General features: G+C 40.9%; 1 protein-coding gene across 2 annotated transcripts; it reads right to left on the bottom strand.

Moving 5' to 3' along the window:
- Positions 1-642: 642 nt before the first annotated feature.
- myh7ba (myosin, heavy chain 7B, cardiac muscle, beta a) lies at positions 643-25,375 on the bottom strand. 2 transcript variants are annotated; one of them, XM_084061336.1, is made up of 44 exons: positions 25,353-25,375; positions 24,311-24,473; positions 23,665-23,768; positions 23,185-23,331; positions 22,591-22,747; positions 22,201-22,228; positions 21,766-21,862; positions 21,147-21,167; positions 20,459-20,551; positions 20,143-20,206; positions 19,820-19,918; positions 19,055-19,158; positions 18,344-18,482; positions 18,059-18,177; positions 16,466-16,615; positions 16,045-16,215; positions 15,695-15,874; positions 15,042-15,180; positions 14,542-14,612; positions 14,063-14,150; positions 13,601-13,718; positions 13,276-13,399; positions 12,410-12,546; positions 10,521-10,776; positions 10,060-10,302; positions 9,481-9,657; positions 8,618-8,763; positions 8,417-8,507; positions 7,898-8,287; positions 7,213-7,339; positions 6,739-6,857; positions 6,419-6,615; positions 5,928-6,111; positions 5,051-5,216; positions 4,055-4,179; positions 3,843-3,958; positions 3,367-3,559; positions 2,923-3,126; positions 2,704-2,829; positions 2,430-2,600; positions 1,856-1,960; positions 1,642-1,737; positions 1,150-1,284; positions 643-909 (listed from the first exon to the last, which is right to left on the bottom strand). In XM_084061336.1, exons 2-44 carry the CDS (start codon positions 24,402-24,404, stop codon positions 898-900), a joined length of 5,823 nt encoding a protein of 1,940 aa, XP_083917462.1. In that variant the 5' UTR covers positions 24,405-24,473; positions 25,353-25,375; the 3' UTR covers positions 643-897. The 2 variants fall into 2 exon arrangements, with proteins under 2 accessions (XP_083917462.1, XP_083917463.1); XM_084061337.1 differs by lacking the exons at positions 21,766-21,862; positions 23,185-23,331; positions 23,665-23,768; positions 24,311-24,473; positions 25,353-25,375 and having other exon boundaries at positions 22,591-22,682.
- Positions 25,376-26,838: the final 1,463 nt, after the last annotated feature.

Genomic DNA, 26,838 nt, shown 5'->3' with positions numbered 1-26,838 from the left:
TGAACTATAGTGTTAACAGAGTGATACCCTGATGAAGACATAATATGTCGAAACGTTGGTAACTTATAAATAAAAAAGTTTATTGCATCGTGGCTGCGAGTCTGTGCGACCTCTCCTTTCCCTTTTTTAACAGTGACAATGACATATCACATGAGTCATTGTGAAACAATTATGATTCATGGTCACACTCTATTTCAGTAATATAATTAAATTGATTATATCTTATTGTATTTATTTCATTTTATTTGAATGCAGGGTCACTACAATGAGTCCATATTCAAACACATGTGTTGAATTAACTGTGGAAAAACTTGAAGAACAAGGCACTGGATTAAGTAAGCTTGGCTGTTAGCCTGGTCCCTACCAGGCTAACTTCACAGCTTAATTTCCATGGTAACTAAGGTAGGATTGCGTAAAGTTTCTTTCGTGAAATCGAGTCATGGATAAACTTATCCAGGGTGCTCTGGCAAGATAATTCAGCTTTCATGAAACCGATTCATCGCTAATCCTGGCTAAATTAAGCCAGGATAGGTGTTAAATCCAGGCTTAACCCCTAATTCTGCTTTCGTGAAATAGGCCCCAGTCCTGTATTTGCTATCCCCCATTATTGTTTTCCCCCACACTGAAATAACTAGGCATATATACAGGTTCAATAGTCTTTATTAGAGGTGCATCCTCACAGGCATGCACAGCTGTTGCAGCTGGCAGACTGTGATATGTTGACACCTGATTTATACTTAGTTGCACACTGTTGTTGCACACCAAAAATAGAAGATCTACAAGCTCACAACGTGTCACACTTCGCAGCGTTGTGAGCTTCTAGATAGGCTATTTTTGGAGTGTGACATGATCCACAACCAAGTATAAATCAGGCATTAGGCGGTCGTCTTCATCGCGTTACTCAGCAAGCTGAAATACACAAGACAGAGATGTTTATTAGCAACCACATACGGTGTAATACACAGAGAGAAAATACTCATGACCACAAGACATCACATGAGACGGGGTATGTGAGGCTAACTTCAATAATGGATTGCATCATGTCTGTTCCAAGATTAGCATGTTATTTGAATGAATACTTCTAAAGGTTATCCACTGCAGACATGATGCAATGCACATGAAATCCTCTAATGATGTTAAACTACTGACCTTGCCACCTTGGTCCCGGGTGCGAATACGGAGCTTGTTGACCTGCGACTCGGCCATATCAGCTCTCTCCTCTGCATCGTCAAGCTCATGCTGAACCTTTCTGAACTTGGACAGGTTGGTGTTGGACACCTCCTCCTGTGAATACGTGGGGACAGAAACAGCAGGAGAGTCATAATTTGTGGTGTTATGAAGTGTCCTTAACACCTGCTGCAGCCCATCCTCATGTTATCTGCAGTTATGTTATTGTGCAGAATTTGCTTCAGCAGAGGTACGCTGATAAAATATTAAAATAAATAGATTTAGAACCGAACCACTTTCAAAAGGTTGCTGACAGGGATGGTATCATTAGGGTTGTGATATGTAGGCAAATAAAGCACCAGTGTTAGGCCTACGACACCCAGTGTGGGTGTGCAAGAATAGTAATGCTATGTAAAAACAATGCCATGCAAATAATATACATACAGAATAGAATCATGTTTTAAGTGCACTTACCGCCTCTTCAGCCTGTCTCTTGTAGCTTTTCAGCTTAGCCTGCAGCTTGTCTATGAGTTCTTGGAGGCGAGCCAGGTTTTTTCTGTCCTCCTCGGTCTGCAAAAACAGCATAGGGCATTGTAGGTTTTTCATTCTGTCCACAAACAATCAATCGTCACATGTTTCAAACCCTAGCAGTATGTTCTTCCATCTATGCAGATACAGCAGATGTTACCTGGTAGGTGAGTTCTTTGATCCTCCTCTCGTACTTGCGCACTCCCTTCTGATACTCCTGGCTCCTCTTCTGCTCAGCCTCAAGCTCACTTTCTAGGTCTTTTACCTGCCATTGAGTTTAGACAGTTACATGTCTGCTCTCACTATTACAAAGATGAACAGGTAGGATAGCGCCTGAATCAATGCTTGTGTAAAGTTGCTTTCCCTAAATACTGTGTAACCAAAGCAGCCACCTTGGCTGCCTGCCAAGGGAGCCACGTCCCAACATTAATTATGTCATTGTATTCAATTATCTTGCATGAGTATATTGTTAACATTTCTAATTCAAATCATTATGATTGCGTGCTTCGACTTCTGGTGACTTATAAAGTGTTTGACAAATACCATATATTTTGTATACTAAGAGACCAATTGAAAATGCATGTAACTACGTATATGGGACAGGACAAAATGCCACCTTGGACTGACAACATTTGTAAAAGTAACCTGGTTGGAAGTCAACTTCTAACCAACCCTGTCTGGCCCCCAGTCTATCACATTGACTACAGATTTTCCAGTGTAAAAAAAAAACTCACCCTGCTCTCTAGTTTCTGGATCTGCTTCTTGCCACCCTTGAGTGCAATCTGCTCAGCCTCGTCTAGACGCATCTGCAGATCCTTGATGGTCTGCTCCATGTTCTTCTTCATCCTCTCCAGATGGGCGCTGGTGTCCTGCTCTTTCTTCAGCTCCTCTGCCATCATAGCAGCCTACAAAAGGACAGTGTTGGAATTAAAGAAATCATGAGGCTTGTATTGACACATGCAGGGAGTCAGTATTATGTGAGCTCTGTAAACGTGTGTAGGGTCTTACGTCAGTGATGGCCTTCTTGGCCTTTTCTTCTGCATTGCGGCACTCCTGCACTGCATCATCCACCTCGGTGGACAGCATGGACAGATCACTTTCCAGCTTCTTCTTCTGGTTGATCAGGCCAGTGTTCTGCATGAAAAGAGACAATGATTTCCTCTGATCTTTGCTGTTGAACTTCAGCTTCTTATGTCTTCTCTGGTACTCAATGAGCTGATACCTTACCTGAGCATGCAACAGGTTGACTCTCTCAGTGCACTCGAGCAGTTCGTGCTCAGCCAGTTTCCGACCGCGGTCGGTCTGCTCCAGTAGGGCCCTCAGCTCCTCCACCTCTGCAGCCAGCAGGTTGTTGCGGCGCTCTGTCACTGCCGCCTGCTCCTTAAGTTCCTCATTCTGGTGCAGGGTCTCATCCAGCTCCAACTGAGCATCCTGCAGCCACAGAATTTCACATCATGTACTGTACCTGACTTCAGGAATCAAGTTAATTCACGTCAGGAAAATGACAGACCATATCAGATGGAATGCAAAACACAAGCCTAAAGAATTATATTTTTTATGTCATAAAACAAAAACAAAATAAAACAAGAAGAAGACATGTAGACATTTACATCTGCTAGTTGACATGACAAACTGGGGTTAGTTGGCAGGCTGGCTGTAGTAAGGACTCACCTTGATCTGGACCTGCAGATTCCGCAGGAGTTTCTGGGACTCAGTGGCCTGTCTGTTGGCGTGGGCCAACTGCACCTCCATCTCATTCAGATCTCCCTCCATCTTCTTCCTCAGACGGACCGCCTCGTTTCGAGACTTGGACTCTGCATCCAATGTGGTCTGCATGGCCTCCAGTGATCTCTGGTGGTTGCGGCTTAAAGAAATAAGAAGTGAAGGAGTGACAGAATGAGTGGCATGGCTAAAATGTGGCTCACATTTTAGATTGCTCAAAACAGCATGTAACAGCTTGTACTGTATATCCACTATTTTTGGCAAAGAGATTTGGTGTAGACGGAAAAAAGCGGTCAGAGTACAGTTGTATCTCAAGTCCATTTCACTAAGACATGAGGCTTTAAGACTTAAGTGGTTAAGACGTTTATGGGACAGTGGTCTGGGATTCTAAGGGAGTGTTATATCTGCATGGTTATAAAGCTCACCGAAGGTTGTCGATTTCCTCATCCTTTTCTGACAGTTTCCTGTCAATGTCCGCCTTGATCTGGTTAAGTTCCAGCTGGATGCGGAGAGTTTTACTCTCCTCGTGCTCCAGAGTGCCCTGAGATAGACACATAACTTAGTAATAATAATATGGTTAGCCTGAGGCTAAATTATACCACAGACAAAAACTAAAAGAATGTGAGAGAATGCTTACCTCAGCCTCCTCTAGGGCAGCTTGGATTTCAGTTTTTTCCAGGTCCAATCCCTTCTTTAGCTTGTCCAGTTCGTGGATGGTCTTTGATCCCTGGCTGATTTGATCGACCAGGTCGGCTATCTCCTCTAGGGTGGGGGATATCAGTCAGCTTATTAGCTGAGCCACAAAATGATTGCGAAACTATTCTTACGGTTGTCATTTCTTCGGTGTCTATTTATGTATGTCACTCTGTCTGCAATGACTCAATAGTCAATATTTATCATCAAATCATAACACAAGGCTATGAAATGTTATGTATTAGATCTCTAGCTAAATATCTGACATACTCTGCATTTTGGTGGTCAAATATAAATTATTGATTAAGAAAATGTCATACATAACTTCTGAACTATTCATCATAGAAGGATATATTTAGAGCACTGAGGTCATCTGCCCAGGAGACACATACCTCACTACACACCTAGTTTTCTCATGTTGAACATTTCATACAGAGCTACACTCCTGTGTTCTTGTATATTTTCACATTTATGACCTGGGGTTCAATGAGGCCCTGTATTTTGGGATACAGGACGAGTGTGCACCTGAGAAGCACCTTAATGTGAAATTGCCCTTTTCCCCCCCAACATGTGAAAAAGTAATGAATAAAAGTATGCTTTTGAAAATTGTCTGAAATAATGTAAAGTATACATGATTTGAACATGCACGTTACATCATTATCAGACCTAAATTTAACCTTTAACTTGTTTATGCCATAATAACTGGCTAGCCACAGGTTTTGTAGCAATTATTAGCAATTGTTGAAATATTAGGCCTTAAATGTCAAATGTTCAAGCATGTTTAAATCATGTACACTTATTTCAGATAATTTCCCACAGCATATGTATTTCTTTTTTACTTAATTATTAATAATAATTATTTTGGTTGAAAATATAGCCAATTTAACATTGAGGTGCCCAGACTTCTCAGGTGCTCACTCTCTACCGTATTTTGCAGTACCTTGGAGGTTCTTGTTCTCCCTCTTGGTGGTCTCCAGATGGTCCAGAGACTCCTCGTAGGAGTTCTTCAGTTTGAAGAGCTCCGTGCTCAGACCACGAGACTCTTTCTGAGAACTTTCCAACTCTGTTTGACACTCCTCATATTTTTGTTTCCACTCAGACAGAAGCTGGAAGATATGAAGATATGAAGATATGAACAAAGAGGATGGAGGGAGAGGGAGAGAGGAAGACATGCAGAGATGGACGAAAATACATCAAAAAGGATTTTGATACAAATTACAAATACTGGGTCAAAAATATTATCACAATACAAATACAAAATACCGGTCTGAAATTTTTATTTGAGATACACATGTATTTTGTATTTTGAAAATACAAGAAAATCCATTTTATAAAAACTGATGCAATGATTAGTCAATTCAGGAATTTCTACGAATTGCCTATGCCAGAATTTCTAAGAATAAATTGATCATACAAATGTGTTTTTCATGGTGTTTGGAGCAGGCAGCCAAAATGTTTACCATTGTTATCGTCGAAAGCTAGAAAACCATGGCACGAGACAGATTTTTTTTTCCATCCCAGCCAAATACAAATGTCAAAATACAAAATATTATTTGAAAACCATATTTCTAATAAATGTATTTAAAATACTGCCCATCTCTGACGACATGCATCAAACTGGTCAGAAATCAGATTCAAACCCATGATGTTGCATGCTCATGGTATGTTACTGAACCTTACAGATTGTCAAATAACATTTGATTGAATGAAATCGGAAATCCTCCATAAAGGTCCTAGTCAGACAATGTGTCACCAACAAATAGTTTGATATTACTCACATCCATCATCTGGACTAATTAGCTCCAGTGTGTCCGTACCTTGTCAAAGTTGCGCTGCTTCTTGTCCAGGGCTGCAGCTGCAGCGTTCGAGCGCTCCAGGTCCACGACCAGGTCCTCGATCTCCGTCTGAAGCCTGTGCTTGGTCTTCTCCAGGGAGGAGCATTTGGCATTGGAAGCTTCCACCGTCTCCTCAGCCTCCTGCAAACGAGTCACAAGCTTCTTCCTAAGGGGCAAAGTTTGTAAACAATTACAAACTGCAGCTATACGTGTCATTAGATAAGACACTGTGCCATCTGGCTCCATTATATCGTCTCTGTCGGGTGGAAACCTCATATGTCCACAACTGTTACTTTTCAGGATTCAAAATTCAAAAAATATGATTTGCTACTTTTGCGTGACACTGTAGTATGATCAAGTAGGGCATTCATTTACGGAATAAAAACACAAAAAGTTATATATAGAATATGGAGATCGGCAGTTTCTGCCCGACAGCAACGATATGATATATACAGTAGCAACATCTTACTCACTTGGCCTCCTCCAGTTCCTCTGTCCTTTGGATAGCATCTGTCTCGTACTTGGTCCTCCACTGGGCCACTTCAGCGTTGGCTTTGGACAGCGCCCTCTGCAGCTCAGCCTTGGCCTCCTGCTCCTCCTCATACTGCTCTCTCAGCAGGTCACAGTCATGTCTGGACGACTGCAACGCGTGGGCCAGGGCGCTCTTAGCCTAAAGGGACAAACCAGACAAACCGTCAAGGTGGCAGAGAGTGATTTACAGTTCTGCCTCTTCAATGCTGGTAGTTACTGCATGTAAACGATAAATACTGGTTGTAATGCCAAAGCAGTGGACCTTATTCTCCTCATCCAGCTGTTTCTTCAGCTCCTCCGTAGTCTGGCAGAAGGAGTTCTTGGCACGTTGAAGTTGGGAGACTAAGGCTTCCCGTTCTTCAAGCTTCCTGCCCAGCTCAGCTACACAGAAACAAGATAGAGAGCGTGTTTGCTGCGTCATCTGTATCGAATCATATAATACTCGGGCGGGCGGAAACCTTGTATTTGTATGTTACGTTTCAGGAAATATAACAGTGGTTCCAGTGGATCCAATGTAGTTATCTATTCACCAGCTCTTGTTAATACCTTTAATTGATTTAATATTTGTAAAACCCACAGAAACCACTGGCACTTAAAACACTTTTCAATAGCAAAAAGCATATCTACAAGCTCACAATGGGTCGCATCTGCTTTTTTTGCTACTTATGTGACACTGTAGTAGGACGTGTGTGCGTGCAAATGTGCATGCAAGTGTGTGTACGCAGAGATCCCATACCACTTTCGGCGTTAGCTCGAGCCCTGTGGGCGCTCGTGTCATTGAGCTGCCTTTGGAGCTCCTCCACCTTGGCTTTAGACTCACTCAATTGGTCTTCATACATGCGGCACATCTTCTCTGAGTTGCCCTGGAGACCAGATGTAGCAAATATACATTTGTGAAATTGGTTTGTCGGTTAGCTTATTATTTCATATAGGTATTGATAACATCATATTATTAATATACATTTAAAGTAATATATAAATTAGATAGCCTATAATTATGATTAAATGAATTATTATTATATTTGTGTTAAAATATATATGTTTTGTCAGTAGCAGCTGTAAGCACATCTTTGTGTGATAGGGGGGTAACAGTTGCTGAAAATAGTAGATCAACAAGCTCACAATGTGTCACACTGCGATGTGTTGTGAGCTTGGAGATCTGCTATTTTCGGCAAAGATCAATTTGACGAAGTATTGAGTGGTTAAATGTCTAAAATACACATTAACATGAATCCAACATATTATTAGAAAAGATAATGTGTAAATAAACCAAATAAACGCACTTATGCTAGTGCAGTCACACAAGTCTATGAAATCTATGAAAATGTTTATACAGTATGTAGTAGGCGGGTCCCTGCTTAATCTCTCTCTCTCAGCTAAGGGGTCCTTGGCCTGAAAAACATTGCAGACCCCTGCTGTACCTTGCTCTTGGAAAGCTGCTCCACACTGGAGGCCAGGTCGTCCACCTCCATCTTGGCCTCGCTCCGCTCCTTCTCCAGCTTCTGCTTGACGCGCTGCAGACTGTCGATCTGCTCGCCGAGCTCCGCCACCGAGTCGGCGTGCTTCTTCCTCAGCGTGGCCGTGGTGGCCTCGTGGTGCAGCATGGCCTCCTCCAGGTCCCGCCGCATCTTCAGGAAGTCGCTCTCCCGCTTCTTGGTCATCTCGATCTGGGCCGAGGTGGCTCCGCCGGCCTCCTCCAGACGCTCGCTGAGGTCCTCCAGCTCGCGAGCCACGTCTCCACGCTGCTTCTCCACCTTAGCCCTGCAGGCCCTGTCCGCCTCCAGCTCTTCATCCAGCTCCTCGATACGAGCCTGGAGAAGAAACACATGAGAGGTCGTGAAACTGATGGAGGACGGCTGTGGAGTTTCATGATCTGGTTTAACTTTGTTCAGATGATGTTGTGATGTGTAAAGCTTTCCGCGGCAGTGTCCATCCCTTACCTGAAGCTCTTTTATCTTCTTCTGAAGCTGAATGACCAAAGCCAGTTCATCTTCAATTTTGGATCCCATCTCATTCATTTCAAAATCTTTCCTGGTTGAAAAGTAAAAAAGGTTGAATTTTAAATAACTGGTGTGATTGATACAACTTGAAAGAAAACCAAAAATAAGTTTCTTAAAAATCTTGATATGTAAATGACTGACTTTTTCAGCTTCTCTTCGAGTTGCAGTTTGTCATTGTCCAGGTCCATAGTCGACTCCATGGAAAGCTTCAGGTCTCCCTCCAGCTTGCGTTTGCAACGTTCCAGGTCCATGCGCAACTTCTTTTCTTGCTCCAGAGAGCCCTCCAACTGAGAAAGAAAATTAACATCAAGTTAATTAATATGAATGCCATATAAAATAAATAGATTAAATCTATCAAATGATGTAAATCCATGAATTATTTCAGTCAATGTGATAATGGGAGAGTTGCTATGCATCCCATGTCTATAATGCATTTTAGAAATACTCTAAATACTCATATTGCTGAATAACAACAATCATAACACACTATAAAACATTTTATTATGACTTATAAGGTAAATTATAAATGCATAGTAATCGGCTAATTACATTTATAAGCTCATAATGCAATCACAACACATTATAAAGTATTTTACAATTACTTATAAAGTCAAGTATCATAATACATAATTACTGACCACTCAATGACTTGTCACTCACTTGTTTTGGCCAAACAACTATGATAATTATAATACACTATGATCTTTGCCACAAAAAGAAGTCTGAGTATCCAGCAATGATAGGCTATAATACTTGACCTTCACCTTCAAGTCAATATAAAATGCTTTATAATCATGTGTTACGATTATTGTTATAAAGCATTATGGTATTTATGAGTGCATATAACTATAATTACACAGTGTTATAAGCATATTATAATATTATAGACATGGGATGCATAGCACCGTGCGTTTCTGTCAAGGGTAAACTTGTCGCACAAGTATAAATTAGGCCTAAGGGAGGAGGATGAAAGTGTCCCTGAACTAGAACATGTATAAACTCACATCGTCCACTTGTTGCTCCAGCTTGGCCTTAGCTTTGGTCAGAATGTTAACTTTGTCCTCCTCCACCTGCAGGTCATCCAGTGTCTGCTGGTGAGCCTCCTGAAGAACCTTTTTCTCCTTGGTCAGCTTCAGAATGGTCTCATCCAGTACTGCCATCTCTTCTATGAGGTTCTTCACCTGCATTCGGAGCGGGAGAAAATAATACACAAAGTATTTCATGATAATTGTTTTGACCTGATTCTTAATTAGTAGTCTGAGCTGGCCTCAGAACTAGAGGGGAAGAAATGTAGGACCTCTTCAATCGGGCCTTTGCCACAAGGGCCTGAGGATATCAAACTTCACTCAAGTGTACTCTTTTAATCACTTCTTAAAAGTGAACCCACTCGACTCCCAGAGAAAGGACCTTTGGCCGACACATGTCAGAGTTTTTATGTCATGATTAGCTGATTAAAGACTGTTTTGCTTTTGTACATTTAAAGAGGAGTTGTCTTGGTTGTTTCCTGTCAATAAAGCATGGGGTGTTGGTATGGGCTGGGTTTGTTCCCCCAGGTGTTAAATTGTGGTCCGTTCTCTGCTCACCTTGTTCTCGGTGGCGTGCTTCTCCTTCTCCACCTTGGCCAAGGTGATCTCCAGATCATCAATATCCTTCTTCAGCTCGGCACACTCATCCTCCAGCTTCCGCTTCTTGGCGAGCACGGTGGCATTCATCTCCTCCTCGTCTTCCAGCCTCTCCAACAGTTCTTTGACCTTGGCCTCCAGCTGGATCTTGGTCTTGATCAGCAGGTCACAGCGGTCCTCTGCGTCCGCCAGGTTGTCCTGCTCCTGAGGAGAGAGTAGACCAAAAGAACAAAAGAGGTGAGTAATAGACTGAGACGAGAGATAGAGGAAAAGTCAACATGGAGAAAAGGTTGAGTGCATGCAGTTTTAGTACTGACATTTGGAGCCTAACACTCAAATTATAACACGTATCTGTACTGTAAATGTTGAATGAGTGTCCAATGAATGGGTGTATGAATTGTTCTGTGAATGGTCCTACTTACTGCCTGCAGCTGCAGAGAGAGGTCATTCTTCTCCTGGATCAGGCTGACCTGCCTCTCCTCAAACTCCTTACGCTTGATCTCTGATTTCTCCAGAGCCTCTTTGAGCTTGGCCAGTTCTTCCTTCAGAGCGGCCAGCTCCTTCTCTGTGGCAGCACTCTTGAGCAGAGGTTTAATCTTAAAGAAAAGTCTCATCCATGGCCAGTGTTTCACTATATTGAAGGCCCGGATGTTCCACTGGATGACCATCAAAGCCTCTCTGGAAACAAGAAGGAAAAAGCGTGAAAGAATTAAAGGGTGATAAAATTCCTCTGCGGTGCATCCGGCTTGGCCGTGCGTTCCTAACTTCCTATGAACACAATTCTAGTGGAAAGTTGGCAGGGGAGGGCGTTCTCTGTTGGTGCACAAGCAACTCCTACAAGTTGTTCAGCAGGGAGCCGAACTGGGAGGGATAGCATGTCCCTCCGCACAAGTTATGCTCCTCAATGTCAGGTGAAAAGAAGTGGTTGGTGACTCCACATGTACCAGAGGAGACATTGTACATGCCAATAAAGCTCCCTTGAATTGAATCGAATCGAATTGAATTGAATTGAATTGAATTGAATTGAATTGAATTGAATTGAATTGAATTGAATTGAATTGAATTGAATTGAATTGAATTGAATGTGGTTTCCTTTCCTAGACCAACAGTAAAGGTTGGCAGTGATAGGGACTATACACATGGGGGGATTGGCAGAATGAAACAAAAAACAAACAAACAAACAAAAAAGCAAAGATTTTTTAAAGAATTAAAGGGTGATATAATTGGAATATTTCAATAGTACAGTTCACCAGAACTCTAAATATGGAACTGGGGTAGATTTCTCAAGGACTTCCTGTCAGGGTTTAGAGGTGTGTGTGTGTGTGTGTGTGTGTGTGTGTGTGTGTGTGTGTGTGTGTGTGAGCACAGGCCAATGGACAAGACAAGGTTGTGTGGGAGGGAGCTAGTAGAATGGGAGGTGGTTGAATGAGGGAGGGGGTAGCTGAGCTATGAGTCTGATTGAATGTTTGACGTGACTCCACGCCGGGTGCCTCTCAAAGGTGAACGTCTCTGTGTTTATTTAGAAACCGAAGCCCTCTGTCCAACGGCATCCTTTAATCCTCTGTCACCCGCCACATATCCCATCCACGCAGTCACTTAGAAGTACAGGCGCCGCGGACAAAAGGAGCCAAGGGGCATGGGGCGTTCGGGGAGAGAGGGAGGGGGGTGGCATATTTTTAGGGTGTACCCAAGCAGCTGCCACTTGACACATGTCGCCACGGAGCTCTGCCGACAACGTCAGCATTGTTTAATTTAGAGAGATGATGGTGAGAATGGCAGGGACGGGCGTGTGTGTATGTGACAAGAGAGAGCCAGGGCCCTTATTACCAACAGGGCCACACACATGCCTGGTAACCATATATGGGCAAGCACACGCCTCACACACGCCGATAACACTGCCCTTGCATGCCACAAATACTAGACCAAGGGAGGGAGCACTAAGGTATAATGTATCACACGATGAAAGGGTCGCAGCTGATCATGTTCCCATTGATCCTGTTTGGGAAAGCAACTGGTCACCCGGTTCAGTCATTTCATAGCAATGTCTTCATCTGCCTGTGAGGTTCAAAGTAAACCCTCTTACTTCATTCTCCTGCCCTGTGAGGTCTGAGTACTAAACACATCTACCGGACAGAACTGTGCAACAACTGCAACCATCACATCTGTGCCGTTTTCATTTGTTCAGTTTCCAAAAATTGCCAATAATCTAGCTCACAATGAGTTGCTGTGCGACACCGCCGTACAACAAAGTATAAATCAGTCTTAAGTGATTAAGAGATGAAGCTGAATGTTCCTTTGATCTCATACTTACTTCCTCTCCATCATCCTAAAGAGCTCCAGCCTCATGATCTTGCCACGGCTCACAGCCTGTAACATGGTGAGGACTTTGGCCAAGCGATCTTCCCTCAGCTCTTCTAGAACGCCCAAGAGGCCTGCTTTGAAGAACACCTTTATTATAAAGAACAGAACCACTGTAAGAATCAATGGCTGATAATGAACATCAGTGATAATTTAATTCTGAAAGTACCAAAACAGACCTGTAAGGATTCAACTCTGTGGGACAGTGGTGTGTGTAGGGGGGTGGCCAAAATGCCATTGTAATTTCTTTGGTAGGCTACTAGAGTATTCAACACACATCTATGTGTAACAAAACAGGTTATAATCACGTTTATACATAGGATGAATTAACGTTGATTTAAATGCAATCAAAGACAAAAATGTAAAATGGCTGTTTGTACATAAATGATGCGCTCCATGACGTCAACATCAGAACGCTTTGAAATCTTCACAGCATATTTACAAATGCACCCACATATTAATTGGTATCATGCCACTCTGTTGTGTTGCCATTGGTAGGTGTATTTACGTATCTTTTAAATTAAACTTTGAAAACAGTAAGACACTGGAATATATATTAAAGTAGATAGTAGTGGATACAGAACTGGTAATTAATACTATTCTGTTTTCCAGCTTGCAACATCAACATCAAAGTAGGAATTGATTTGTTTTGGGGTTATTTTAAAGGTTATGCTCCAAATAAGTTTTCTGGGAAAATGTTGACCCAGGCCTTAAATTATCTCAACTACTTTTGATATTGCCAAATAGGATCAGACAAGACTTGACGATATTATTACACACTGCTACAGTATATGTGAAACCCAATCTCCGCCATCCCACCTTGGTGTGTCCAAATCTATACTGGGTGTGGTCCACATCCAAAGAGGACAGCAGCTTCTCAGAAGCCTTCCTGCTGTCCACAAACGTGTCATCTGGGATGGCTTGTGGGTTCAGGATGCGATAGCTGTCCATGAGTAAGATAGTAGGTTCTGTTACTGATCCAGACTTGGATTCACATTGGTATCTAGGGAACTGTTTGTTGACATTTGTGTAAAAAAAAAGTGTACAAATGGACCCAAATGTTCTATATGGGTCCATTTCTACACTCTCGGAATCAAATGAACACTGAGGACTTTACTGTGTGAATTTGTCCCATTCATCTCACCGCTGTTTGAACTCAGCATAGACAAGGCGGTTAGGGAAGCCCTTTCTGCAGATTCTGATGCCCTCCAGCACACCGTTGCAGCGTAGCTGGTGTAGAACAAGAAAGGCATCCATGATCCCTGGAATAATACAATAATAACAAACAAAACACAGGGACTTAGTTGCTGATGAAATGTATGTGCCATGACAGTTACTCAAAATCAATAATTTGAAATGAAATACTTGAATTATTAATTATGTCTGACACCAAATGTATTTAACTTTTAATATATAACAAATATACCATATAATAGTTAATTCCGCAGTTAGGAATACGATGATTCTACATATCAATATAAATGTAAACAGAGACAGAATGGTCTGTTGTTCAGAAATACAGTAACTTAATTGAACAATCAGAATGGTGTATTCAACAAAGCCATGTAGCCTAATAAGATGTGGTAATGAATACACTGTGTCATACCCGGAGTCTTTGTCTCATTGGGTATGATGCAGCGCACAAAGTGGGGCTGGGTGCTGCGGAGGTTGGTCATCAGCTTGTTTAGATTTTCCTGGAGGTACGGAGAAATGTGGCAGAAAGCAAAATCGAAAAGAATCAGTGACTAAGAATTATTCGATGACTTGACCAAAAATCTCAACATCACGCTACGAACAGGGCTGTACAAATGGCTGCAAAGATCGTAGTCTGTTTTAGAGCAAATTGTGATCACCTTTTCATACGTTGTCCCCGGTGTAGAAGAGAGAGGAGCCAGCACAGACTTAAAGTGATGTTCATGTGATCAATGCCCTAAACATCACTGCAAGTCTTAACTGCCTCCTTCCCAGCACTCCAATGACAATTTATCACTGGATATTCTGGTTCTACTTGAGTATGATTGAGGGGATTAAATCAACTACATAACGCTGGTTTACACATTGACATCAAACAGGTGCCAGACTCACCTTGTGAAGCTGAGATACGGTCTGAAAAGATGCAGCCTTCTTCCTCTTCTCCTTGACCCCGCTCTTGGGGTCTGCTCATGGGTGATAAGACTTATCAGTTTATTCATACATTGATCCCAGTGATCTATAGAGAAGTGCTTCCCAAACTTTTTAGCCTATGACCCAAAAGAGAAATTTGATGTCTCCCCGGGACCCAAACTACAAACTCAGCAACGCGTTGTGAGCTTGTAGATTGGCTATTTTCACTTCCGCTTAAAAGTTATTTGAGGAATTTATGGAATTTGTTTTGTTTTAATTTTATTTATGAAATTCATTTTGAAAAATTATAATTATTTAATTTTATTTTATTTTATTATTATTATTATTTTTTTTTTTAAATCTTCTGAAAAAAAAAAGTGGGGAATATTTACTTGCGACCCACAAAGATCTGTCCATGAGCCACAATCTGTTTGGGAACCAGTGATCTAGTCATTTATTAGTCATCAGGTTGTTTACTGTACCTGCATCTGAGGCTGAGCTGACATAGTTCTCATACAGAGAGGCCATCAGCTTGCTGGCAGATTTCTGGAAGCACACCACCACTGTCTCATTCAACGGGTCTTTGTTTTTCTCCAGCCAGCCAACAATGTTGTATGGAACCTGTGAGATACAGCCAACATCTTCATTTACTTTATTACACGGCTTGGTTGAATGCTTGATTCTGATTGGTCAATCACTGAATTCAGAGGTGTGTTATTATTTTATTTAACAGACCTCTGTCTAATCAAAGGCTCAGAGCACAATGACATTTACAGCTAACGGCCGTATCTGGCATAAATTAATGGAATACTTTCATTACCGTACGCAAGGAAATCCTTTGTTTTGTTGTTACTTTTGGGTCAATTTATTAATTTATTTACTAAGTAACCGTGTAATAAGCGGGATAATTGACAGCGAGCCGGTCATTGTTTAGAAATAAACCTGTTCGGGGCGATTAAATCTCTCAGATTTAATCACCCTGTCGGGGTTTATTTCACCTGAAAAATGTCCAAAAGTGCCTTAAGGTTTTAATGGTTCTTAACTCTGCGAGCAAATACTGTGTGTGGTATTGAAGCTGCTTTTATGAGGTTTTCCTAATGCCTGGTAGGTCAATCTTTAGCAAGGATGGACTTACCACTCCGGCGTAGTGGACAAGCTCAAAGTGGGCCTCGTACTTGCGCTTCTTATCCGGTCGGGGTTTTAGGAAATTAGCTGACTTGCCAATGTGATTATCATACATCTTGGCCTTGAAGCTGTTTTCAGTGGCCTTGGGGAACATGCACTCCTCTTCGAGAATGGACATGATTCCCAGCGGCTAGAGGAAGAGGAAGTGGTTCATGAGGCCATTCATTTATACTTGATAGCTGATGATCACATAAAGTATTAAAATACAAATAAAGAGCGAAGTAGTATTAACTTTAGCCAAGACAGATACAGATGAAGTGATAACAATGAGTAACCTAACGTGAAATACGCTGTTCGTACTTTTTCAATGAGATCAATGCAAGCCTGAAGGTCAAGCCCAAAGTCAATGAAGGTCCAGTCGATCCCTTCTCTCTTGTACTCTTCCTGTTCCAGGATGAACATGTGGTGGTTGAAGAACTGTTGCAGTTTCTCGTTGGTAAAGTTGATGCACAGCTGCTCAAAGCTGTTGAGCTGCAATGAAAGTGGAACAGGTGTTTAGGAGAACATTAGAAGTGAACAGCATGTCTAAACTAGAAAATATGTTACATTGATTTATCCTGCACCACTGCTAGTCTGTCACACAATCTGAGAGGGCACCTGCTGGTATTAGACCAAAGAGAACACACTCGAGTAGAAAAGTGATTCTTCACAGTGAGTCCACCAAATAGACAATATTCTCTACATTGCTCTGTAAAATAATTGACAAAATGGAAAGACTTACATCAAAGATCTCAAAGCCAGCGATATCCAGTACGCCGATGAAGTACTGGCGAGGCAGGGACGAGTACAATGTCCGGTTGATGCGTCCCACAAGCCATTTGAACATGCGGTCATAGGTGGCTTTGGCTAGAGCGCCGACGGCATAGTTAACCTACACAGCACCCACGCAACACATGCACACACACACACACACACACACACACACACACACACACACACACACACACACACACACACACACACACACACACACACACACACACACACACACACACACACACACACACACACACACACACACACACACACACACACACACACACACACACAAAGAAACATGGTCATCTTTCACACAACTAGCCTCTGTTGCTTGGATACCAGATTTCAGAGTGTGTAGAATGCTGAGTGCATTGATTGATTGAGAATTAAGACACTACTGCTTATTAGCAAATAGAATGGCAATAAAAGTGCAGAAGCTGATTTCTTCTCCCTACGAAATACTTGTAACAAAGGCTTAGTCTGAGCATAGTCCTATTTTAGGTTTCAAATTGTATGTCAGAAATAATAATTATAATAAGCATTATTTACATTTTACGGTTCGTTCTTTTCAAACAAACAGTTACAATTTACAAAATAAATACTGTGTTCTTTTGTTCCATTAATATGTTGGACCCAAAGCCACATACAGTACTTCTACTCTGACTCTGGTCTACTCTCTGCTATATGGGCCTAAAATACCACTAAAATACCACTTGTCATGATGCGACGAGTTGTTGGCATGTAGACACCATGTTACCCTGTTACCATGGTAACACGGTAACATGATAACATGGGCCATGACAGGGCCATGACAGCCCTGCCATTCAGTGCTGTGAAAGGAGCCTGACATCCATACAATTCTACTTATAATCGTAGCAGGCTTTTTATCTCTCCCCAACATGATAACATGTTACCATGACGGCCCTATGACATGGCTATCAGGCCCTGTCACATCAGGCCCCTCTCACAGCATTGTGTGACAGGGATGATACTGGTCATAGTGTCTCCATGGTACTGGTCATTGTGTCTATATGGTACTGGTCATTGTGTCTCCATATCATGGTCAGTATCATGTCTGTATCATGTCACATGATACTGACATGATACTGACCATGATACTGACATGATACTGACCTGATACTGACCATACTGACATGATACTGACATGATACTGACCATGATACTGACCATGATACTGACATGATACTGACATGATACTGACATGATACTGACATGATACTGACCATGATACTGACACGATACTGACCACGATACTGACACGATACTGACCATGATACTGACATGATACTGACATGATACTGACCATGATACTGACATGATACTGACATGATACTGACATGTTACCCTACCATGGTAACATCACAGGGCCATGACAGCCCTGCCATTTAGTGCTGTGAGAGGGGCCGGACATCCATACAATTCTACTCTAATCGTAACAGACTTTTTATCTCTCCCTGGAAAGTAGGCTAATAATGACATAATCACATACTAACAGTCCACTTAGTCAGTCCAGCTTATTTGCAACAACACTCACCTGTTCAACACTCTGTCCCTTCACCACATACTCATTGCCAACCTTCACCCTGGGGTGCAGGAGACCCTTGATTAGGTCAGCTGAACTGACTCCCATCAAGTAGGAGGCCTTGTCAGCACCTAAGTCAAACCAACATAGAATAGGACAAAAACCATCACGGTCAAATCAGAATCAACTTTACTGTCAAGCTTAATTTCAGAAACAAAGACATTTCCAAAAATTTGGAAACCAAATTTAATATTGGAGTAAGGTTTTCAGCGTTCTTTGGACTCTGGGGGATCTTACTTTCAGTGCCGTCTGCCTCTGCCTGCTCCTCGCGCTGTTTTTGCTTGAATTTCATGTTTCCAAAGTGCATAATGGCTCCAACTATTTTATAGCAGCCGTATTTTTCTTCAGTCGTGAAACCTAGAATATCCATGGCGTGCTGTTGGAACAACCAAGAACAAGTGATGTCACCACTTCAAATTATATCGGTGCAAAGATACTTACCCGTATATATCTATTAGATATACTTGTATTCATATAAACTATTAGGGACCAAGCTTTTTCAGAGCGACAGAGCGCTTTGGATAACATGTCCAGAGCGCTTCACATGAACTGAGTGAGATGCCTCTGATCAATGATTGTGGCTGTGTCTCTCTTGATGAGAGGCGCTCTTCTCCCAAAAGTTAAACTATTTTTTGCTTGAGGTACCCAGAGCACTTTGCTAAAAAACGTCATGAGCGCTGAAACACTATGCATGGCCCCTGGGAAGAGGAGCGATTCAGCGCGTATTTACGCACCATAGAAATGCATGTTTTACTTGTACATTGCTTTGTACATCATCCGTCAATATTTACAGTACATATTGTTACGGCTGCCATTGTTGTGACTATTGTGTTTGGAAGCACTTTGCTTTGTTTTTTGTTTGTTTCTTTTTGCATTAAAACTGCTATAAAAATCAAACGTATTATTATATCATGATGATGACTACTAACAGCAAAGAAAAGCTCTTACGTCAGTGGCCATCAACTCCACTCCATCGTCCATGCTCTCCACGGTGGTGACTCCCTGGGAGCAGAAGTGGTAGTCATAGGGGTTGGTAGATACCAGTAGCATATCTGTGAGGAGGGGAGTGTGCATGGTGAGGTCCTATACTAGTTTTAAGTAGGGCTGCCAAGATCATGACATTTTACTTGACGATTAATTGGGCATTGAACATTGGAACATTATGAATAGGTATGAATGAAAATGTATGAATATTTTTCAACACGTTAACGATTATGATGATTACACAAAATAATTGGGATTATCTCAAATAATTGGGATAAGGCAATTGTGTAACAATTGTGACAGGCCGATTAGGTCTTACCCATTAAAACCGGGAAAGCATCTGTGTCATTTTAGATTTTAGCGTTGCCTATACAAAAACAGCAGATATACAAGCTCACAGCACGTCACTTCGTGCCGCACTGCGAGCTTGCACATCTGCTATTTTTGAACATTTTAGAAAAATCTTGAAAGAACTTTCAGGCCTCAGGTCTTTCATGGGTTAAGCACGATTTGCACTTTGTTGCACGATGGTGTCATCTATTTTCAGGATGCGATGCTGACAGACTATGAATTAAGCATTACTTGCAGCTGGGCAGTGAATATTAATTGCATGTCCACCAGGGTAATGGAATACCATTCTTTAAGTACCAAAAAAATTGCCCCCACGGGTCCATTTTTACACTCTCAGAGTTAAAATAACACCCTGGATTTTACAGTGAAATTACTTACCTAGGAGTTCTGGCTTCTTCTGTGACATGATCTGATAGTAGATGTGGTAGCTCCTCTCACCAGGCTGCTGAAATATCACCCTGGACTTTTCCAGAAGATCTGACAGATGAGAGCAGCAACTTATTATAACACATGGTAACACACAGCAAATGTGTTCATTTAAGTCCTGAGTATTCATTTAACTATGAGTGTAAAAAAATGAGTTTGTATGAATGAATGAATGAATGAATGAATGAATGAATGAATGAATGAATGAATGAATGAATGAATGAATGAATGAATGAATGAATAAATGTTTATGATAACAGACTGTGTTAACTCACATATATCAATATCAGATGAGGCTAGTTTGCCAGTGTGTCCAAAATGGATACGGATGAACTTTCCCTGTGGGAGAGAAATTAGAGGATAACCACATTAACCCTGGTGTCCTTATTTTGAGGATGTCATTATAGCGAACATCTTTAAAAAATAATCGGTCCATTTAACAAAAACTTTTTCTAAAATAAAATCAAAATAGTGAAAATAGCCGACGCGTTATGAGCTTGCTTGGCTATTTTCACTATTCATCACGATGAAGTATGTAGGGCTGAAGAGCACCGCAGTTCCATTCAAAAACGTTTAACAGGTAGTACTCACAAAACGGGACGAGTTGTCGTTCCTCAATGTTTTGGCATTGCCAAACGCCTCCATTGCAGGGTTCGCCTCAATAATCTGGTCCTCCAGTGTACCCTGGAAAGATAACAAGGAGGAGTCCTACACAGTCAAATAACCCTCAGTGTTAATTTAAATCTGACAGTGGATAAAATGGTCCATTGGAGTCCATTTCAAATTAACTGAATAGCATTACAACGATCTTAACCACTTGAAACCTAGCATCCATATTCTGGGGAGACTAATAAAAGAGGATAATTAAAGACTCAACCGAAAAGCAGGGAGACTACAGCAATTGTGTAAGTTAAATTATATTAACATACTCTACCAGATTGGTGAAAATATAATTTATTCTCGCAAAAAAAGTTAAATATTGAAACTTTAAGCCCTAAAGTATGATTATGATATGATATGATGTATGATTAATAGCCAAAATATTCTTGCTATTTTTGGAAATATTTGATAATTTTTTGAAAAGTGTGGAAAAGGTTTAGAAGATTAGGAAAATAAATTACAAATGTTAAGAGTTTTCACCAATAATGACATGCCCAAAATAGGGACTCCAGGTTGAAAGTGCAGCAACAAATCAGTACTAAATCAAATAGAATGATAGATAGAACACATGCATCAACATAAATCAAAGGCAATGTATGTGTCATAGAGACGAACGTACCCCTGTTTTAGTGGCCAGGCCCTGAATGAAAGAGGGTGAGAAGAAGGTGAATGTGTTATCATTGGATATAAGGTGAACACTGAATGACAGTTTCACCATCAAAGCGGCACATCATGACCAAGTTGAAATATTGATTGTTAAAGCTGTGACAAAAGTTTACAACCACGTCATTTTATATGATGAACAAAGCCACAAAAACGAAGCAGGAACGGAAATGGGGGGGGAAATGTGGGAGAAAAAGGGGAGGAAAAATGGACGCCAAGCAAAATAGGACAACCAAAAATCAAAGGAACTGGAAAGGAAACTGTGAAAGTGCTATGCCATCTTGGGGTTAATGGTTTAAAAAAAAGAAGAAGAAAAAAAGAGAGAAAATGAGAGGAAAAGGGAAAAATAAAAATGATTCAAAAAATCAACAAGAAAATAAAGTAGCTGCATACAGATGAGGGTAAAGACTCACACGGTATGAATGTGTAATCAATGTCAACATTCACCATTGACACGCAATGAAGAAAATGTATGAAGAATGTTTAAGGGGAATTCTCTAAAGGATTCCTGGGACCAAAAAAAATGTAAAAAGGGAAAGGGGAACAAAAAATATGTACTGCCATATTGGCCTTACTCCTTTCATAGAAGATGTTTCCCCAAGAGCTGCCACAATAGCAAAATACTGAATAACACGTTTCGTGTTGACAGTTTTGCCAGCACCGGATTCTCCGCTATAGGAGTGTGACAAAAAAATAAATGAACAAATGTGTGCATAAAACAGGTAAAAACGGATCACAAAAAGTTGTGTAAATTACACCGTATGTTACAAGGGGGAAGTGAAGAGGGGGGGGAAAACTGTTTGGCTTTGTTTGGCTTTGACTGAATTACATTGAAGTGCAGCAATATATTTCAAACAAAGCACAAAGCATTTTTAAGTGGCAGTGTTTGGAGGGTATACTGTACATTATGTAATTATTCACTCTGCCAAACATTCAAATGTCCTGTACTGTATTAATATGTCACACACTTGGAAAAAGAGCGCATTAGTTTTTGAAACATTTTGACTCACGTGATTAGCATGGATTGATTCTCCCGATCTAGTAAAAAAAAAGTGTATATATATATACATATTAGTTATATATAATATTTTATTAGTTATTGCTTATAATTATAGATGTCATCCTGAAAAGTGTTTGACTGCACCTTTGCATCTTTCACTGCACAGCACAGAAAAATCCTCAAGTGTTGATTTATCCATTTGTAACTCTGAGAGTGTTCATAATATGTCTCACTCACTCTCAGAGTTAAATGAACACTCAGGATTTGACTGTGTGTGTGTGTGTGTGTGTGTGTGTGTGTGTGTGTGTGTGTGTGTGTGTGTGTGTGTGTGTGTGTGTGTGTGTGTGTGTGTGTGTGTGTGTGTGTGTGTGTGTGTGTGTGTGTGTGTGTGTCCACTCACTGCGCAGCATGTCATTGTAGGCGTTATCTGCAATGGAGTAGATGTGGGGTGGAGACTCAGAGCGGCGTTTGCCTTTGTAGGCAGCAACCACCATGGGAGCGTAGACAGGCAACCATTTGTATGGATTCACTGTCACACAGAAGAGCCCGGAGTAGGTCTATGAAGAACAGCACCATAATATCAATATGGCTGATAGGGAAGTATAAAAGGCCTTTTGTGTACACAATCACAAAGCTTTTATAGTTTTTATATTGTGCATTTAATATATGTATATGTATAATAACTTAGCAAATATTTTTATATTTTGTTGTTGCTTGTCTGTGTCTATTAAGTAGATCACAACAATACACCAACCTCAACATGTCAAATTCCTTCATAATGTGCAACTCGCAGAAATAAAGAATTCTGATTTTAAAATTGTCATAATAATGAACTCGTAAAGAGAGATTAGACTGCCCTTCAATTCCAAAAAGGGACAAATTGTCAAACGTCATGTTTGCACAAGCTCATCCAGCTCTCCAGTTTAATTAGGCCTACTATGGTGAACATGGGACAGTAAAGAAAAACACAGTTAATCCATGTTAATATACTCACATAGATCATCCAGTGGGAATAGCGTCTGCGCAGGTTGTAAAGCACAGAGGCCTCATTGAGGTGGGTCAGCATGGCCATGTCCTCTATCATGTCAAACTTTGGAGGATTCATCTGCTGGATTTCCCCCTCCTTCACTACTAATGTTGTCTAAAGGAAACAGAGAGAGACCCATGGTTTACAGGTTGACTAGGCCAGTCGTAGCCTACACTTCAAGTTCAGCTGCTACTGCAAACTATTTTCTTTTTTTATAGTGACACAGAGAGGTCTGGATTTGACACATTAGATCACGATGATAACAATTTATAACGTTTGATTTTAGACCAAATAAATGCAAAGGAGAGAAGATAAAATAATAAAATAGTTAAAGATAAAATAGATAAGATGAAAAATAGATAAAATATAAAATAGATGAGGTAAAATCTTATCATATTAAATTTTACGCAAAGCCATGAGTAGGCCTATAGTGTGTAGGCTACTTACCCTCTGGTCTTTGGTCTCAACAATGACTTTGTCACCGTCCAGCTCTTTGATCTCGACCTCAATATAAGCTTCCTTCTCATCTGGGATCCACACGCGCTTCTTACCTATAATAACAGCAAAGAACCCGGAGGAGAGACAGTGTTGTTGTATGTAAGTAATCACAAACTAACACAATGTTGGTGAAATAGACTGATGTTATAATGTCTGTATTCCGATGTGTTGTGGAGTAGGATGCAATACAGTATAAAGACACAACATGTGTGACAAAAGGTTTAAACCCATTAAGACCAGGAAAGCATCTGTGTCATTTTTAGATGTCTTTGGCTATTCAAAAATAGCAGATATACAAGCTCATAGCCCGGCACCGAGTGCCAGCTATTTTTGAAAAATCGTGAGAATTTGTGCAAATCTTTGAACATATATATTTTGTAAGTAACTCAATAAATCTTTGCTTCTGGGCCCCCCCCCCCCCCCCCCCCCCCCAGGGGGGGGGGGGGGGGTCCTTGACGTGAAAACGTTTGAGAACCACGTATTATAGCAACATAGGTTTTTTTGTTAGGATTTAGAAGACATTTCCAGAAGCAAAGATTTTAAACGTGCGCGCAGCAAAACCCAATGCCAGATTGGAGCTTTCCAAGTAAAGTACCATCAAACGGTGCCTGCGCGGCCAGCAGCTCCATGTCCGTTTTACGCAAAAACGGTCCAGCCTCCCCAAACTCCTTCACGTCAAAGCGGGACATGATGATGATGATGACAACTCCTGGTGCCCGACGCACCAACGGTACAGTCAGATATGGCTTCTGGGACTCCTTGGACAAGAAAAACAAATCATTCAGTTAGATCATGAAGACGAGACATAATATGGGTGTTCTTCAATCTCCGGCCTTTCCAGAGGAGGTTAATTTATAGGTCGGCAGGAATACCAAAACGCTCGCCCCAAAACACTGTCACCCCGGGTCAAATCCGGTGGTATTCACCTGGTATTCCTAAACGTAACCTCAGTAAACTATGCCTAAACCTAACCTTATTCCTAACCTCAGTAAAACGGTGCCAAAAAGCTAGCTTTATTCCTAAACTTAACCTCAGTAAAACTATCCCTAAAACCTAACCTTATTCCTAAACGTAACCTCAGTAAAACTATGCCTAAAACCTAGCCTTATTCCTAAACGTAACCTCAGTAAAACGGTGCCAAAACCTAACCCTATTCATAAACTTAACCCCAGTCAAACTATGCCTATACCTAAACTTATTTCTAACCTTATCCTCAGTAAAACAAATACAAGAACCGCTGGTCCACGAAAAAAAAAATGAGGGTGAGCGTGTTTTGGGGCAAGTCTTCCAGTTACCGTCGGTAGCAGTTATAGACAAAAAGAGACCGCAGCTTGTGACCCGCTCAGAAGAATGACTGTGCGTAAAGAGCGCACAAAATCCACTATTATCACCACGGGCCATCCAGGCATTCAATTCCGTATGTCACGCGTAGCAGAAATGCACTTGTCGGTAGCCTATATATGGGCTATATATATATATATATATATATATATATATATATATATATATATATATATATATATAAATATATACTGAATGACATTTGGAGTCGATAAACCACTTTAAAACACAGCCAACCAACGCGCAAAACGTGTAGCCTAAAACTGGGGAAACAAAGTCAAAAGTTGTAGACTGACCTCGTGATGCCGACACAACGAAATAACAACTCGGTGAGGTGTGTCCCCCTTTTTATTGTGTCTGTCAAGGTCACGGTCAGGGGAGATTTGTCCCTCATTAGCATATGCCACCTCCTCCGACGCCTATTGGTGGTGGCCGCGTGTCTCAATTGACACAAAAGGAAAGCTACGTTTTTATCATTGCGCTAAACCTAAGCCGGCTATTTTTATAGCCCTGTTATTTTATGCGCTGCGTGAAGAGAGTAAAAGAGACATTCTCTGAAGGGAACAGTGGTGTAAAGTAACTAAGTACATTTACTCAAGTAGCCTACTGTACTTAAGTACAATTTTGAGGTATTTTTTACTTTACTGCATGGAGTATTTCCAATTTTCAGTACTTTTACTTCTACTCCACTACATATCAGATACAAATATTGTACTTTTACTCCTCTACAATTATTTGAAAACTTTAGTTACATTAGGCTACTTTGTAAATTTTGATTATTATTACAAAACATACATTAACCACTGTCTTCAGCCCTATTTGAAAATAGCCCATCTACAAGCTACTCCATATTGATACTTTTACTTAAGTAAAACAATGTAGTAGGCCTACTACTTTTTCCACCACAGGTCATGTCATGTCAAAAGTCGGATGATGACAAAAACACAGAAAACTGTCAATGATCAAAGTCCCTGGAGTCCCTATTATAGCTGGTATAAAAACGCAGATCAGAGAAATGCCAGAGTATCTTTTAGATCGACAAAGAATTGCCCACATAGATCTCTATATAAGTTTCAACAAGTTACAACACCAAGATCTAAAGTAGCCTACCGTATCTCGAGTGGGCTTCAGCTTTGACTATTTATACTCATGCTATGTCTCCTGAAAAGCACAACTTTATTCAGAAGCTCTTGATGTGACTTGGTTATCTATGATCTCATGCTGTCCCAGCTGTAATTGCCCCGCGGCTTTTTTGTAGCTGGGTGCCAACATGGATGTTTGCTATTGTGTGAGGCCGAGGATGCAACCTTAGAAGAGATTATTTCAGGAGGTGCGTGGCATTAAACATGGTACTATAAATACATCACACAATATTTATAGACAGAAACAACTCTCTTTTGAACATGGCGGATAACAGCTCACATCCAGTAGCCTAGGCGGCTAGGCCTAAAGGCAAATGGCTTAAAAAATAAAGAAAATTAGCCTAGAGAAGGGTAATATTATATAATATTATATTATAACACGCAACATGTTATAATATTTAAACTTGAAGTTATTATTCACTGTGCATGCTCCTTCAATGCTATCAGTGTCACTTAGGCTATAGATTTAAATTAGGTATTGGGTTTGAGCTAAAACTGAAAAGGATCTTGGTCTACTAGTACATAATTATGCATATTCTGTGTGTGGTCCTGTAGATTTGTCCTCCCAGTAATTCTGGTGTAAGGACCATGACTTTTAAATCCTGGCCCCAATACATCTGACCTTCAGTGCAAGGGGAGA

Source organism: Gymnoscopelus microlampas, assembly GCF_963454915.1.
Source record: "Gymnoscopelus microlampas genome assembly, chromosome: 7".
NCBI lineage: Eukaryota > Metazoa > Chordata > Actinopteri > Myctophiformes > Myctophidae > Gymnoscopelus > Gymnoscopelus microlampas.
Note: the sequence above shows the minus strand (reverse complement) of the source record. Positions and strands in the feature narration are given on the sequence as shown.